The following is a 16,168-nucleotide window of genomic DNA, read 5'->3' as shown; positions in this document are numbered from 1 at the left end:
GGTGGCTCAGTCGGTTAGGCATCCAACTTTGGGTCAGGTCATGATCTCATGGTTCGTGGGTTCGAGTCCTGCATCAGGCTCTGTGCTGATAGCTTAAAGCCTGAAGCCCACTTCAGATTCTGTGTCTCCCTCTCTATCTGCCCCTCCCCCATTCACACTCCGTCTGTCTGTCACTCTCTCAAAAATAAATAAACATTAAAAAAAATTTAAAAAAATAATAGAAAGGAGTTGATGGGGGAAACCCCAGCCAAGAAGGGAAAACAGGCTTTTGTCAGGCTCCCTGACCCTGGATGTGTGCAAACAGATACCTCCTGGCCAGGAGAGACCCTAATGTGATGGGTTTGGCTGACACAGGATTTTTTAAAATATTGGCCCCGAATGCCATAGTGACCATTGCTCCCCCACCCACAGCCCATGCCACTCACTGGTTTTCTGTGGTTTGTTTCCTTCTCATTTTTTCACCCCCAGGCTCAGGAACTGCTCTGGGCTCTCAGGGGATGGCCACTACTCCCCACCCCCACCCCAAGCCCAGGCCTCTGACCTCTCCTGCCACTTTGACCTAAGTGTGCACAAATCCCTTTTTCTCCTTTGGTCTGGCAAACAGGGTTGGAATGTTTTCAAAAGGAATTTTACCAGGAAACTAAAAGAAAAACAAAATCCAAAAAAGGAAAAGCAAATAGAGAGGAACGGATATGTATCCGGAGCACTGATTTCTCATCCTGAGATTATGACATTCCAGACCAGACGGGCGGGTTTAAGGTAGTTCAGGCAGCACCGTGTCCCCCAGGCTCGGCCTCACGCAGCCTCTGAGTTCAGAGTGGCCTCCAGGTAGAGCTGCCTTGGTTTCGGGGGGGATTATCACCCCCTTCCAGGGCCTGCTTCCTGGTCAGCCCTCCTTAAAGATGTCCTCCGGTGGCCCTGGTCACATGCAGGAGCACCATCCCCTGCAGCTTGTGTGTGTCCTGCCCCTGCCTTTCCCACCAAGTTAGAAAAAAGACCAGCCCCCACCTGCCCCGCTTTCTGTGGCTCAGGCTTGTCAGTCCTGCTCCATTTCTCCGTGCTGTTGTTTTGTCTGAAGGGTGCTCACTAGGCAACCATTATAGGTGGTCCTACCTTTTGTGGAATCTAGCTACTTTTGTCTATTTTAAGAAAACACCTGTTCTTAACCATCCGGGACTGGTCTCTGGGGAGCGGGGCACCGGGACCGCTGAAAACAGGAGTGTCTTCCCAGGACCAGTTGCTACGACCAGCAGACTGGGAAAATCTGATGGACGCGTGTAATTCTTCCCTCAATTGCAGAACAGAAATAAGTGACACGCCCTGAGTGCCAACGAATGCTCAGTTCCGCCCCAACTGAGAGAATTCTTCCCATACCTCCAGGTACCCTCCCCAGAATGGTGCTCTGGGGGATGATCTCAACAAACTCAAGTCATTTCAGTTTAATGGTATCAATTTCTTAAGCTCATAGAGTCCACAGTATGAAGAGGGTGTTGGCCCCACATTTTCCCACCACCCTTCCTTTGGCTCCCTCCCTAGGTCCATTCTGGACCCTCTGCCTTGGAAACAAGGTTGGTCCTCACTGGGTGTTCCTCCGTCCTTCCTTTATGGGTGTGGCTGGGGAAAAGTGAGCCTGCCTACGTAGGAAAAGTGCCTTCCTGAGAGGCATGGCTCCATAAAGCTCCTCCCCTAACCAGCCTGTCCCACAAGATGCTGTTGTCCTCCGGGAAGATCTCTGGTTCTTCCACTTCTGGTGATGCAAGTGTGGGGGATGGGGAGATCAGGAGATAAGCCTGCTTCTCAGGCCACAAGACCCAGTTTTGGGATGGATGGAGCAGAGGAGAAAGCAAGGGGTAGGAGGCAGGCCGAGATGACTTTTTGCTCACTGGGGGCTCCAGGTCTGCTTTGCTCTTATTTTGTTTTGCTTTCATTTGTTCTCACAATCCCGGAAGGAGAACTGTCCTGGTGGCGAGGCAAGGTGGTCCCCCAGCTGCAGAGAATACAGGCCAAGACTGACACTCCTCAGTGGGGTGGTTTTGATTCTCCTCTTGGCCGTCTCCTGTCTCAGGTACACTTCATGAGGAGCCTGCAGGGAAGTTGAAGGAGAATGGAGTTACCCTCCTTAATCTCACGTCTCCAACCCCAGGGGTTCCCTCTTGGCTCCTCCCCAGAATCCCTCCACCAAGAGTATGGCAGACAGGCACTTACTGCCGGCCTTGGGCTCAGGACGGCTGAGCTGACTTCTTCCGGAAGAGATCCGAGAGTCGGGGGGCCAGGGAGGCAGCCCCCTTCCCAGCCGCTGGCTGTGGTTGTTCTCCATGTCCTCCAACCAGTCTGACCTCCACTCCCACAGGGGCAGGGAGAGGGTGGAGGTCAGGAAGAGGTCATCCCGGGGGGAGGGAGGTGAGGAGGCATCTGTCAGGGAGGGTAGATTTGTTTGTGGAGGGTTGGCCTTCACTCTGAGGGACCAGTTTAGGGCAGAACACTTAGGACCTGCTTAAGGCATACATGCGACCCAGAAGATAACCTAGCCCCAACTCGGCCCATCAATTCTGGGGGCCACTGGAATGAGTCCATTGGTTTCTTAGGGAGAATAGCTTGAACTGTTTCCTCCTAGCCCACCTCTGGCCTTCTTTTTATTTATTTATTTATTTATTTATTTATTTATTTTGAGAGAGATAGGCAGTGTGAGTGGGGGGAGGGGCAGAGGGAGAGGGAGACAGAATCCCAAGCAGGCTCCACACTGTTGGTGTGGAAACCATGAGATCACGACCAGAGCCAAAACCAAGAGTCAGACACTTAACTGACTGAACCACCCAGGTGCCCCCCAGTTCTGGCCCTCTATCCATACTCTTTCCCTTCACCCTTCCTCTCCCCGGGCACCTTTCTTCTCCTTCTGTTGTGGGCACTTCTACCCTGGATAATCCTTGCTTTCCCGTTTACTACAAGCCTGGTTGTTTTTATTGGGGTTCATAAGATGGCGATAGGGGATCTGACAGAGTGTATGAGGAAGGGGCACCGGGAGCCTGAGCTACCTTCTGTTGCCATGGAGATAATGGTCCCACTCTGGTAGACATGTGAAGGAGTGAGCCCATCTTCTCTTTACCCCAGCCACAGACAGGACAAGAGGAGGGCTTGCAAGCACAGTGGGAAATAAGAGAGAAAACAGAAGTTCCCATCATGAGGAGAATCTGAAACAGGGGGTTGGAGTAAATAGTAAATAGAAGAGGTGGGGAGCAATCTTTCCTGGTGATCGGTGTCTGGGTAAGACGAGGGACCTGGGGGGAGGGCAATGCAACTGGCTGCCTCTGGGCTTTAGACTTGAACATTTTGTCCTTGTTCTTGTGGGCAACCTTGGGCAAGTTCAAAAACCTGTTTGACTTACAGTTCCCTCATTTGGAAGAGAAAGATAAAGAATATTTTTCATAGAGTTGTTAACATTGAATGTATATAAAGCACTTATCACAGGGCCTGGGGCATAGTGATCATTCAATAAAAGCTGGCTGTTTTAAGGATAACCACAAAGACAATGATTGGGGGGCATCTGGGGGGCTCAGTTGGTTTAGCGCCCACCTCTTAATTTTGGCTCAAGTCATGGTCTCACGGTTGTTAGATCGAGCCCCACATCAGGCTCTGTGCTGACAGCACTGAGCCTGCTTGGACTTCTTTCTCTTCCTTTCTCTCTGCCCCTCCCCCTGCTCACGAGGGCTCTCTCTCTCTCTCTCTCTCTCTCAAAATAAAGAAACAAACTTAAAAAAAAAAAACAAAGACAATGATTAGGAAGCCTTGCCTCTTAGTTGGGGAAAAGGAGGGAGGGGTTCTTATGGGATCTGAGTTCATTCCAAGGGGTGGGGTGAGGAGGAAGACAGGGTGGTCTCACATACCCATGAAGACGCAGTCAGCCTCCCTGGGCTCCAGACCAAAGCCAAAGCTGTCCACAGCCATTGCCAGGGCCCGGGCAAAGTGGGCGTCCGCAAGGAAGGAGCCGTCAGAGGAGCTGACAAGGCTGGCTCTGGCGCTGGGGGCGTTGTCCTCGGAGGCTGAGCCCCAGCCGTTGGCCAAGGAGCCCTCACTGGGGGTGGGGGTGGGGCAGGGCCGGGGTGGGCACAGCAAGCCCCTCACTTCGGACCCCACCCCTCCTCCGGCCCTGCCCACGTCCGCCAGCTCTGAGGCTGTCGGGATGCTGATGTAACCGTAGGTGACAGGGGGTGAAGGAGCCCTTGGCATAGGAGAGACGCTATTCCTAGAAAAGGCAAAATGGGACACAGTGCTATGGTTGAGGTGGGTCTACTGGCACAGCAGAGACATTCCAGTTGAGATAAGCATACCCCTGTTGTGTGCGTATCTCCCGTCCTTTGGTCATCCCTCAGACAACTCACCTGGGGGTCTCCTCACCGTCACTGAGCTCCAGGCACAGGGCCACCTCCTCAGGAGTCAGTACACTGTCCTGATCCTCCCCCAGGGATGACAGCGAGGAGCTGGACAGACGACTGGAAGGTGGACTGGGGCCAGAGAGGGAAGAGGCCTGGGGGCTGGAGGGACTGGGAGGACTGGAGGGGACAGGGATGGGGAGGGGGGCGGCTGGCAGTGGGAGGGAGGAGGGAGCTTGGGGCTCCACCGAGGGCCTGATGGGGGTAAGAGAGTGATGACAGGGTCATTACTGCAGCCCCTGTCCCCCCCTCCCCCAGCCCCTGTTCAAGCACAGCAAAGACCCCTCACACCCCAGTCCCCCACCCCTGCTTCCTGACCCCATGCCCTCTTACTGGGTCTGCTGACTCTGAGTGGAGGCTCCGCGAGAAGCGAGGGGTGCTGGGGGGAGAGGGCGCGAAACCAGCTCATTGGACGATCGGAGGAGCTGTGGTCCCAGGGCCCTCCAGGCAACCAGAGCTTGGGGCACGGCTCCTGGAGAACAATAGCCTAGGGGTGAGAATGGCAGGGCCTCCATGAGCCCCAGCCCCAACCCTGTCCCCCAGCTTCCTGTTCCCACTCCCACCCCTACACCCTGCCTCACCTCCTCACTTTCCTCTCAGGGCCTCCTCTTACCTGGACTTTGGGAAAGGTTCTTGGAGCCTTTACTCCCCAACTCCCAGGCCCAGAACTCCATAGGGTGGCTGGCCCGGAGGGGCGGGGAGCTGTTGGCTTGGTGCAGCTCTGCAAAGGCGAGAGTCAGTGGGTGGGGGGCAAGCCAGGGTGGGCCTTTCGGACCCCAACCACAGGCTCTATGTTCAGCCTTGTCATTCAGTCAGGCGTTAGGGTCCCTGAATTCAGAGACAAGAGGGAAGAACCTCCCTGCATCCTCTGCCCCGCCCCCCCTTCCTCCATGCAGGAAGGTAGCACGAGGCTTGGAGTCAAAAGACCTGCGCTCACAGCCCAGCGCAGTTACATAGTTGCTGTGTGACCTCAGGCAAATCCACTAAATTTTCTGGGCTCCCGTTTCACTTGGGAACACCCAGTGAAACCATAGTTTTGCCAATTTTAATTTATTTCTAAAAACAGATTGGAAAGTTCCTGGTGCCTAAAAGATACTTGGACAACTTTCTTTTCCTCATGTATACATCCCAATCTTCCTGATCTCTATCCCCCCACCTTGCTACTCTTCTCATGAATTTTGGCTCTGTGAAGACAAATACCCCTTCTTTTCTTGAAGAGAATCTGTTAATTTCCATTTCTCACATTACAAATATCTCACATGGTTGTGGGTAACCTTGCCCGAGAAACCCGAGTGTTTCTCACTTGGGAAGAAGGGTTGGGCTGTCAAGTTGAGCTGAGTAGGTAAGACAACCCCACACCATGCCGAGTGGGACAGGAGTCAGCTGAGGAGGAGAGGACCTCTAGAATAGGAAGAGTGTGGGTCTCACCCAGGGAGACAGTGCCCTACCAGTAGGTATTCGGTGATATTTGTTGAATGAATGAACAAAGAGATGGATAATATGAGAGGGGTAGATGTAAACACAAGGTGAGAAGAATCACAAGATTGCAGCTACCATCCGGCTCACATGGCCACTTAAGAGACAGGGCTCTCGGTGAACTCTGATAGTGGAGAAGCTGAGGTAACTGAAGAAGCAGACCTAGCTGGGTGCAGTGACCCTAGCGCATGCTTCTTGGTCAGGCCGAACCCCAAATGGATCTCAGTTTAAGCCAAAAGGGAACCAGAAGGGTGATAGAGGGAAGAGATTTCCTCAAGACCAGGAACCAGGAAACTATCAAGTAAAGGCAAAAAGGAACCAGTCTTCGGATTAGTGCCACATGATCAGAAGCTCATTTAGGAAGGGGGTTCCTTCCTTGGCAAACCAGAGACCAGGCAGGATCCTCAAGGCACAGCTGTCCTCAAAGATTTGGATGCCACCATGGGCAGGTTCAGAGCAGGGAGGAGATCAAGGCTACGGCATTCCCTGAGACCATCTGGCCCCTGGGAATCCCTATACAGTGGCCAGACCTTCTGAGCCTCTGGGATGAAAACCCACACAATGGCTAGACTTCCTCCATCAAAATTGCCTTTTGTACCTAGGCTGCTTTGTTTTTTAAATTTCCTTTAGTTGTCGTATGATCTAGGGAGTTCTGGAGGCCAACTTCAGGTGCTCCAACTCTGCTCTCAACAGCTTTGTCTCGTCTGGTGCCTGGCTTCCTGAGTAAGCTCAGAAATGGGACCCATGTCGGTTGGTTGGTTTGTGTGGAAGAGGAAGAGGAAAGGCCAGTCCTAGAAAAGGCCACATTTGTCCCAATCCATTCATTTCCTCTAAAGGATTCTCATAACAAAAAGCCTCCTTCCACCCTGCTTGTAATTACTTGGATCTTAGTTTCACTGTTATTTGAGCAAACTACACCATAAAAATGTTATGAAGGTTAGGTCAAATCTCACTGGGCACACCTGAATGGCAATAAATATTTGTACTAATTAATTAATGAATTAATTAGGATATTCAGTGGGCGTATCTGGAAGAGTGAAACTAACATCCTTATATAATGGATGAAACACGGGAGAGTACAGTTCTGAGCATATAAGCGGTGGAGAAAAAAACCCACCTAAGGGCAAATAATAAGAAAAAAGAATAAACAGGTCAAGGGAGTAGGGGGCACTGAGAGAGCTTGCCAGTGTTAGATGACAAAGAATCCTCAGTCTTTTGGACTTACAGCAGCAGAGCCAAACTCCATGGCTCTGACCAGACCATAGCACGAACTTGCTGTGGCTGAGGTCCCAGGAGCCAGAGGTGGGCCATTAAGTGTCCACCAGCCCAGGGGCCTTACTGTGGTCAACCAGCGGGGCTGGGGTGAAGAGACACAGGGTGAAGTGAGGACCTAAGTCTCATCTTGGAATTGGAACCTTTCTGAAGAATTGGCTGTAGAAAATTTCTCATTTTTTTCCCAGCAGTATTAACAGTCGAAGATGAGCTCTACATTAAATCCGGGTCAGTGCCGTTCTCCGTGGGAAGGCTGGGTTTTAAATGGGACTGTTTCAACCCCTTTTTAGCTGCTATTTTGTGCCCACTGAGGATTCCTAATGCAATGCATCTGAGGCGAAGCTGGAAAGAATGCCAGCTTTGCTAATATTTAGAGTCATAAAGTTCTGGATATTGGACAAGCTCTTAATTACTCTGTATCCATCTTTGTCTCTGTGAAATTTGGATTATATTCACTGGGGGGAAAAAAAGAATTGGCTGTAGGACATTCGTAAGTCTTACTAAGCAGCACAGAAGGCTTGTGAAGACAGCAGGTGGGGCTCAGACCCACGTTCAGAAACAAGAGAAAATAGTGATAGAATCGAATCTTCTAAGGGAGCTCTCAGAGGGTGGCCTTAGGAAGCAGACCTTTTCGGCTTTGAATCTGAGTTCGGCAGATTACTGACTTGTGGGATTTTGAACAAGTGACTCATTTCTGACCCTCTTTCCCCACCTGCAAAATTAGAGAAATAATATCTAGCCAATAGGTTGGGGGGATTAAATGAAACAAAGCACCTAACGTATAGTAGTTCCAAAAGAAACAGAGACTGTAATTATTTCTCTCTGGAAAGGCAAAGCAAGTAGCTGGAATTCAGGAGAGGAATCTGGGAAGAATGGAATTACTCAATCTTCTCTGGGAAGTGAGTGGGGAGTCAGTGCCTGGAGAGGCCCGTGCACAGTGCCCATGGAGATGAGGCTTCAAGCTAGCACCGGTCGCACACCGCCAGGTTCTAGAGTTCCTTATGTGCTGGTCGGGCACTGTCACCATACTCTGAGCCCTTAGACGGCAAGAACTGTCTCTTGTGTCCCCACATCTGGCTTACAGTGGTGCTTACGAAATGTTTGCCAAATTCAATTGCATGCAGAAAGAGGGCCCGCTGCTGGTGTGGGCCGAGCGGAAGCAGACAACCATGTAAAGAAAAGCGGAGGCCAGCACACCCCTCGCTGAGTGCCTTGGTGATAGCGGAGAGACCTGGTGTCCACCAGGGCAGGGACCTGGAAGCCGTGGGTGGGATACAGCCCACATCTGGCTTCGAGGTCTCCAGGCCACGGTCCCACCACGTTCCCACTCCTGGTCCTCCTGCCACCCGCTTCGGGCTGTGTCTATGCTCCCCATCCTTACCCTGCTTCTTTTTGGCCTTCCAAGCCTCCACAGGGGCCAGAGGCAAGCGGGGAGAAGAGAGTTCCCTGTGGCTGCAGAGGCTGTCTGGACTGGGCCACGGGCTGGAGAGCCGGGCCAGCTGGGGCGGGAGGCGCCTGACAGCTGGGGTCCGGGGGCTTGGCCGGGCTGGGGGGCTGGAAGGCAGCTCGGCGATGAGGGAGCCATAAAAAGTGCTGGTGTCGGGAAGCAGGGGCACACCAGGGCTTCGGGGATCCCAGGAGATCACTGTGGTAAAAATGACAGAAAGAATTACGGTGAGTGCCTCCCACCCCCACAACGCCCATCTCCAGCCCTGGGATCCCTGCTCCACTGCAGAGCCCTGGCCCCGCTGGGCATGCTCACAGGAGCGACGACAGTCTAGTGGGTCCCGGGGGTCCACTCCCAGCCTGCTGCTGAGGCTGCTGCTGCTGCTCAGGTCCCGAGAGCCAGAGGTAGAACGCCAAGTGTCTGCCAGCCAAGGAGAGTCACTGTGATCCATCCTGGGACAATGGGGGGGGGGGGGGGCAGAAGAAATGGGGTGAAGCGAGAACATCATTGGACAAGACCTCCGGTTCAGAGGGTAGCAGAAGGGGTTGAGTAGAGGGTAGCAGCAGCTTTATTCTTGCTGCTTTCCAGGCCTTTACAGACTCCTTAGGATCTCTGACCTGGCATCCCAAAACTCAGTGGTCCTTTCTTATTCTGGGACCGGGGAAGTCCAAGTGGCCCAGAATGAGGAGGCATTAAAGAGAGACAGCTATGTGTTGAAACAAAGGGAACACAGATCCGGGGACAGACAAACCCAGTGTGAAAATCCCCATCTGCTACAGCCTATGTGTGCGACTCTGGGCAAAGAAGTCTATTAGCCTTTCTAAGCCCTGGTTCTTTATCTGTAAAAGGGCTGCCATATAAGGCTGATGTTTTGAGTTGAAATGAGGAAATGTGAGATCACTCAGCTGGCAGAGCGAGAGTTTGCTACGTGGAATTTGCCTTCTCTACCTCTAGTCTGGTTCCCTTTGAACCGGGCGTCCTGCTGGCTGCCTGAGCAATCTTTCAAGAACAGAGATCATACCAAAGCACTTCTCTGCCTAGAACCGTCAGTGGCTCCCCACTTACCAGCTGCCTAGCAGGGCGAGCAGCACCCTTGTTGGTCTGGCCTTCAGCTCCCTGACCTTATCCTTTACTCCGATACATCTTGCACCCTACATCCTAGCCAGACCAAACAGCTTATCTTTCCCTATGAACATAGCAGGCTAGTTCTTCCCGCTGCTCTTCTGCCTTTCCCCTTCGTACCATCAGGGTAAACGTGGAATTTTCCCCCACCCCACCTCTTCCACGTGTCTTCTACGTGTTTCCGCACATCTAGCTCTCGATTGCATGCGTATGCTGGCATGGCTGTCCGGTGGACGGAGCCTGTGCTAAAGAGATGGATGAACAAGAGAATCAGAGTGGAATCCCCTTGAGAGACAAGGGATAAAGTTCCAGGGGAGCCAGAGAAGGTTCGGGGACAGAACAAAGGCCAGGAGGTAGCTGGAAGAGAAAGGCCAGTGAGCACAGAATAACGCAGGAATATATGGCCCCAGCCCGCTCGGAACCTTGCAAAATGGTAACCCAAGGGCTGGACGTGTCTGGCACATTGTAGGTACTTGATAAACTTCTGTTGAAAGATGCAGACTTGGAACGTGAAGCCCTTCAGAGGAAATCCAACGAGATAAAAGAGCAGAGAGATGAAATGGTTATTTAGTGTGAAACTCAGCCAATAGGACAAAAAAGTATCTTTTCTCTCTTGGCACCCTGTCTCATAACCACAGACTTGCTTTGGCAGCCAAAGACACTTGGAGCAGGTGTACCCGCAAGCTGACCCTGCTACTGAGAACGAGGCGTGAGAATTGAGAACATAGGGGTAGAGCGCCCTCTGCTGGAACTGTGGGTGATTATTGTGAAGATCACTCCCTGTTTGGGTGATTTCCTGAATGCGAAGGCGCTGCTAGGCAGACCCGGGGTCTACAGAGAAAATGAGAAAGTAGGCTGGTCGTCCCGTGCTAGTTACTCCCCACCTAGCAGAATGGGTCAGCAGGAGAGTGTAGTGAGGATTAGTGAGAGGTGGGTGACAAGAGTCCTAGATTGGGAATTCAGAAGGCCAGCTACTAGCAGTGTAGCCTCGGGCAAAGTCACTTAAGTCTCGCGTCTCCGTTTACTCAACTGTCAAGCGGTGTGGTAGGAACACTAATGAAAGAGAAATTAATTCTCACTTGGAGTTCAGGAGAGATTTGGGTAGTAGGGTCCCGAACTGGCTGGCAGTAGAGGAGACAGCATTCCATCCAACTCTCTGTCCCAGCTCCACGGCCCCTTGGCCCCTCTACCTGCCCCCTCACCTCAAGCCCCCCCCCCCCCCCATTTCATCTCTCACCTGTGTTTTAGGATGGCGTCCTCACTGGTGTATCTGTACAGACCTGGGAGAGAGCAAAAGGAAGAGAGCTAAATCCAGAGGGCCTGACATCTGGCCAGAGATCTAAGCCCCTGCATTGTGCGGCCTGGGCCACCCGGGGGTCCATCCTCTTACCCGGGCCCAGGTGCACCCCAGCTCTGCGCCGGCGGTGGACACACACGGCAGTGCCCAGCAGCAGCAGCCAGAGCAGGACACCACCGCTAGCAATCACTTCTGGCCGCCTTAGGGCGGCCCTCAGCTGCTCCAGGGTCCAGGGACCATCGCTGAGTTCTTGAGTGGCTCGCTCCATGGCCCGCTCTATGTGGGAATTTGAGCTCAGTGGGAGGGGCGGGTGGCGCTATGAGGGTCACGCGGACAATGAGCTGGACGTGTGAGGCGGGAACAGGGCGAGAGGAAGGTGGGGATGGGGGCTCGCGGGGTACGGGTGGGCACCGCCCTCACCTAAGAGGAGGCAGACAGGGCTACTGGGGGGCCCAGTCCCAGCGCCCGTGACCGCAGCCACTTGTACGCAGTAGGAACCTGGCATCTGGGTGGCCATCTCCAGCTGGGTCTGCTCGCCCGCCACAGTCCAGTTGGCTGGGGGCAACGAAGTGTTGCCCAGGCTCCAGACCTGAGGCACAAGGGGAAATGGGCACTCACCACCCCCCGCACCAACCCCCGCGCCATCCCAGCGGCCGAGTCCTCCACCACTGGCCATGTGGTCATCCTGCCCCGCTGTTCCCCTGGGAGCACTCCCCCACCCGATGTAGCCGCACTTCCTATTCCCTTCTCCCTACAGAGTGAGAGAGCCTTCTCTCTAGGCTGACAGCAGGGGGGACAAAAAACAGTCTGCTAAAATAGGTGTTAGACCGTGGTTCTCCAATTTCACTGTGCTTTCCAGTCACTGGGAGGATTTGTTACCAGTCCAGGTTGCTAGGTCCGTCCCTGAGTTTCTGATTCATCAGCCTGGGAAGGACCCAAGGATTTGCATTTCTAACAAGTTGTCAGGCGATGCTGGTGTTGCTGGCCCAAGAGCCATATTCTGATCCCACTGGCTTAGAAGTTGACAGTCAGACACAGCCTGGTTTGATTCCTGCTCTGTTTCCTGCACCTGTGGCCTTGGCCTCACTCTCCATGTCCATAAATTAGGGATAATAACCCAGGATGGACTCTGAGATGAAATGAGATCACATAGGAAAGTGCCTGGCAGTGTCGGGCAGACCCTTGCTCAGCGACAGCAAGTTTTCCTTGCTTCTCTGCACAGGTGCTGCTTCCTAGTGCCCAGAACAAGGGTATGCAGGATGCCAGGCAAGAGGATGTCCTGGCACCACTAGGCAGGTGGTGTGGGGGGGGTACCTGGTAGCCACGGATGATGCCATTGTGGTTTTCAGCAGGTGGTGGGACCCAGCTTACAAGGACACTGCCGTTGCCAGGTTTTAAGGTCACCTCTCCGGGAGGGGCATTGGGCACTGGAGGGGAGGAAGACAGGCTGTAAAGGATGCTGAAGGAGGGGACTCTAGGAAAAAGATCTGGGATGGGGACACGGTCAGAGACCACACTGGTAAGAATAAGAGATTCCTGCAGCTCTGCTTGCCTGGCCATGGCAGAAGGGAGTCCAGGAGTAAGGCCCACCGTCCCTCCAAACTGGAGTGGGACAGTCCAGGGGCCCGCAGACAAGAAGGTGTCAGAGAGTATACTGTTGGGTCCTTTAGACATCTGTCTCTGACCTTGTTCAGGCAGCCTCAGGAGCAGCACGTTGCTGTCAGGGCCTTGAGCCCGGCCGGAGAACGGTCTCACTTTGAACTCGTAGTCTTTGCCCCAGAGGAGGCCCCCAAGCTCCGCGCTCTGCCAGCCGGCCAGCAGGGCCTCTGCCCAGGGAGCTCCCGGGCCTCCTGGGGCCGTCTGGACCCTGAACAGGGCTGTGTACGACTGAGCAGGTGCAGCAGGGCCGCTCACCTGGGAAAGAGTCCAGAGGAAGGATAGGCGGTCAAGGAGTTCACGGCCGGCTCTTTCTTGAGCTCGGACTGGCACCCACCCCTAGGGCCTGGGCCTCACCTTCCAGCTGAGCCACACAGCAGGCCCGGGCTTGGGGCTCTTTTCGGGGTCTGGGTTCAGCAGGGTCACATTTTCCAGCTGAATATGCACAGCCAGCAACTCCAGAGGTTCCTTGTAGTTCTGGGGCTCTGTGGAGAGCATAGGGCTGGGCTGGGGGCCGTAGGCCAGAGTGATGGGACTGAGGGGTGAAATATCCCCCAGACTTGGAGAAACCACAACTCCTAGATTTCCCAGTCTAGAGCACTCCTATTTCTACTCCAGGATTGGGGAACATCCCTCTCGATGGGGCCCGTGTCACTCTGATCCTGATCCCAGGTTGACCCCCACGTACACTGACTCCAGCCAGAACCAGGCCCTAACTTTAGCTGACCACCCTCGACTTACCCTGGACAGACACCCTGGCTGCCCGGCTCTCCCGTCGTCCTGCGCTGTTGGTGGCCACACACATATAGGTGCCTGTGTCGCTCTTCTCTGCTCTTGCCATCTGCAGCGACCCCCTGGAGACCTGTCAGGGCCAGGCGCTTTGTGAAGTGTCTCATGTGGGAGGGGCTCAGACTGGGGAGGGAAGCTTCAGGCCTCATTGCCTTCCCTTCCTCAAATTCTGCAGGGGACACGGCGGCTGGAGGGCAGGTGACTCCCTCAGGGTGTGCCCAGTTATGCTCAGGACCAGAAAAAGTATGGGGAAGGGGGGCTCACTCACCACGTGCCGCCCTGGCTGTAGGGCCAGTGGTTTTCCATCCTTCCACCACGAGACGGTGGGCTCTGGGTGGCCCCAGGGCGGCCCGCACTCCAGAACCACCTGCTTGCCCACAGTGGCCACTGTATCCTGAGGCTGGGTCTGGAAAGCCTCCCGAAGGACTGCAGGGATGATGGAGGGTCAGCAGGGAGGAACGTCCAGTGCTCCCCTCCGCAGAGGTCCTGCCTTGGTGTCTCCTACCACACTGGCCCCATTCTGGTCTATCCACCATTTCGCCGCCTTGTGCTAACTCTTCAGAGCCCCACCCTCCTCAGTTCACCCAGCCCAGGCCTTCCCTCGTAGATATCCCCCTATATGTCTTCACCTCAGGCATCTGGCCTCAGGTGCACCCCGCCCCGGGCCTCCCCTCCCAGGCCTTACCCGCCACAGACAGCCGAGCGCCTCGGCTGACCGCTGTGCCCAGCCGGTTGCTGGCCTCGCATGCATAGACACCCAGGTCTGTTGATAGGGCCTGGTCGTCGTGGGCACGTCCCGGGGCAGGGGGCCGCAGCAGTAGGAGCGTTCCGTCTGGTAGGAGGTGGTGTATGTCTGGGGGCACCATGCTCAGGGGCTGCCCGTTCAGCAGCCAGCGGATGGTGGGAGGCGGCTGGCCCGAGGCTCGGCAGCTCATCTTGGCGGGGCCGGGGCCCTGGAGCAGCTGGTCCTGGGGATGGACTAGGATCTGGGGTGGGGAGTCCTGAGCCATACCTCCTGGAAGGGAAAGGGGGGCGGAGCCCAGTCCGACTACCAACAGGGCCCCCAAATCCCTGAACATCTCTTCTGCCCTCTCTTGCCTGAAGATAACTTCCATTAACAATCTGGGAGGGGAGAGAGCTGGTATGCAGGGCATTCAGGCAAGGATCTGCAGAGCTCTCAATCTGTCTGTCTCTGTCTCACATATACACCATCATCATCATCATCATCATCATCATCATCATCATCATCTCTGGTACCCCCATGAAAAAAGGGAAGCAAGGGAGCAAGGGGGACCTCTTCTCCCCTTGTCCAGGCCTTGGATCAAGGGAACAGGGGCTAGGAGAGGGGAGGGCCACACTCACCGGTGACAAGCAGAAGCAGGAGAGGCAGGGGCCCCGGGGCCCCGAGGAGGCCTGATCCTCCAGAGCCCATGGCTGCTCTCAGGCCTCTCTCCTGGTCCCAGGCACTTTGTCCTGCAGCTCTGAGCTCACAGCGGAGGGAAGGAGGGGCGGGGTGGGGTGGTGGTGGTTGTTTGTGACCGAGACTCTGCCCCAGGAGGGAAGCAGCTTTGAGGAAACCCATGCTTCCTGCCTGGCCCTCGGTGCCTTGGAGAACTGGGAGGAGACCAGCAGAGAGAAACTCTCTGCCCTTGACCCTTTAGCCATCACCCCTGACTCCAGCCCCGGCCCTAAAGTTTACCTTGTGATCTAGTCTGGGATTTCCTAAAGGCCATCCTCACACTGACGTAGTTCCAAAGCACAGCCTTCGTCCTTTAACTTTCAGCCTCCATCTAAACCTTGATGGCCGTTCTTACCCCTCTGCTCCGAGTGGCTCCCTGCTAGAGTGGAATGGGGGCCCAGAGGTGGAGGCTCAGGGCACGGCACTAAGAAGCTGAGGGGAGAGAGAAGTGGGCTGAGGCAGCTAAGCGGAGGGAAGCAGGAGCATATTGTCATCCCACAGCCCGGTTGCCCGAGGATAGGCGGTGGGTAGGGCAGAAGATGGGAAGCCTTTAGAGGCTCTGGGACAATCCGGGAGAAGCTCACAGTGTGTTCCTGTTCAGCTCACAGACAAATCAAATAAGCTCTCTGAGACCTTGAGAGAGTCCTTTCATCCTTGCAAGCTCGTTTCCTTACCTGTAAACTAGGAGTAATAATGTGGCACCTGGGTGGCTCAGTGGGTTAAGTGTCCGACTCTTGGTTTCAGCTCAGGTCACGATCTTGCGGTTTCCTGAGTTCAAGCCCCGCATCAGGCTCTGCGCTGGCAGAGCAGAGCCTGCTTGGGATTCTCTGTCTCCCTCTCTCTCAGCCCATCCCTGACTCACGCTGTCTCTGTCTCTCTCAAAATAAATAAACTTAAAAACATTTTAAAAATAAGTAGGAATAATAATAATAGTTCCCACCTCGAGGGCTGGAGCAAGGACGGGATGAGATATTGCATGAAATCCTTAGTACAGTGCCTGATGCGTTCTAAGTGATCAGTAAAGGTTAGCCAATATTGCTATTTATTTATTTTTATGCACATCCCATCACCGAAACTATTCGAGCATCTTTGGCAGGGATACTTTTCAGGCCCTGGAAGCGTGGTTGGAGTAAATGAACTTTACTGAGTCTTTCCATCCCTGAAACCTTGTGGCTATAGCAGGCAAGCCTCATAGCTTCTGAACCTGAAAAGTCTGTGCTCAC

At 54.3% G+C, this 16,168-nt stretch overlaps 1 protein-coding gene across 5 annotated transcripts; it reads right to left on the bottom strand.

The window, feature by feature from the left end:
* Window positions 1-1,432: 1,432 nt before the first annotated feature.
* ROBO4 (roundabout guidance receptor 4) lies at window positions 1,433-15,136 on the bottom strand. 5 transcript variants are annotated; one of them, XM_053900327.1, is made up of 18 exons: window positions 14,849-15,136; window positions 14,172-14,318; window positions 13,755-13,912; window positions 13,439-13,559; window positions 13,055-13,182; window positions 12,727-12,955; window positions 12,356-12,468; window positions 11,462-11,630; window positions 11,135-11,317; window positions 10,982-11,024; window positions 8,938-9,074; window positions 8,557-8,820; window positions 5,041-5,148; window positions 4,761-4,914; window positions 4,377-4,622; window positions 3,882-4,267; window positions 2,206-2,412; window positions 1,433-2,083 (listed from the first exon to the last, which is right to left on the bottom strand). In XM_053900327.1, exons 1-18 carry the CDS (start codon window positions 15,066-15,068, stop codon window positions 2,073-2,075), a joined length of 3,024 nt encoding a protein of 1,007 aa, XP_053756302.1. In that variant the 5' UTR covers window positions 15,069-15,136; the 3' UTR covers window positions 1,433-2,072. The 5 variants fall into 5 exon arrangements, with proteins under 5 accessions (XP_053756302.1, XP_053756299.1, XP_053756301.1 ...); XM_053900324.1 differs by having other exon boundaries at window positions 14,172-14,501; window positions 14,849-15,134; XM_053900326.1 differs by having other exon boundaries at window positions 3,882-4,240; window positions 14,172-14,501; window positions 14,849-15,133.
* Between the last annotated feature and the right edge of the window lie 1,032 nt (window positions 15,137-16,168).

This window comes from Panthera pardus, unplaced genomic scaffold (assembly GCF_024362965.1).
Source record: "Panthera pardus isolate Hobbes unplaced genomic scaffold, ASM2436296v1 HiC_scaffold_12, whole genome shotgun sequence".
In the NCBI taxonomy this organism is placed as follows: Eukaryota; Metazoa; Chordata; class Mammalia; order Carnivora; family Felidae; genus Panthera; species Panthera pardus.
The sequence above is the reverse complement of the archived record's forward strand: the minus strand, read 5'-3'. Positions and strand labels throughout refer to the sequence as shown.

Excerpts from the sequence above, each read along its gene's own strand:
- ROBO4 (XM_053900324.1), bottom strand. The coding sequence starts at position 15,068 with ATGGGTTTCCTCAAAGCTGCTTCCCTCCTGGGGCAGAGTCTCGGTCAC. Across the intron at positions 9,075-10,981 it reads GACGCCATCCTAAAACACAG|GATGGATCACAGTGACTCTC; the intron begins GTGAGAGATGAA and ends CCATTGTCCCAG. Across the intron at positions 4,623-4,760 it reads ACTCAGAGTCAGCAGACCCA|GCCCTCGGTGGAGCCCCAAG; the intron begins GTAAGAGGGCAT and ends TACCCCCATCAG.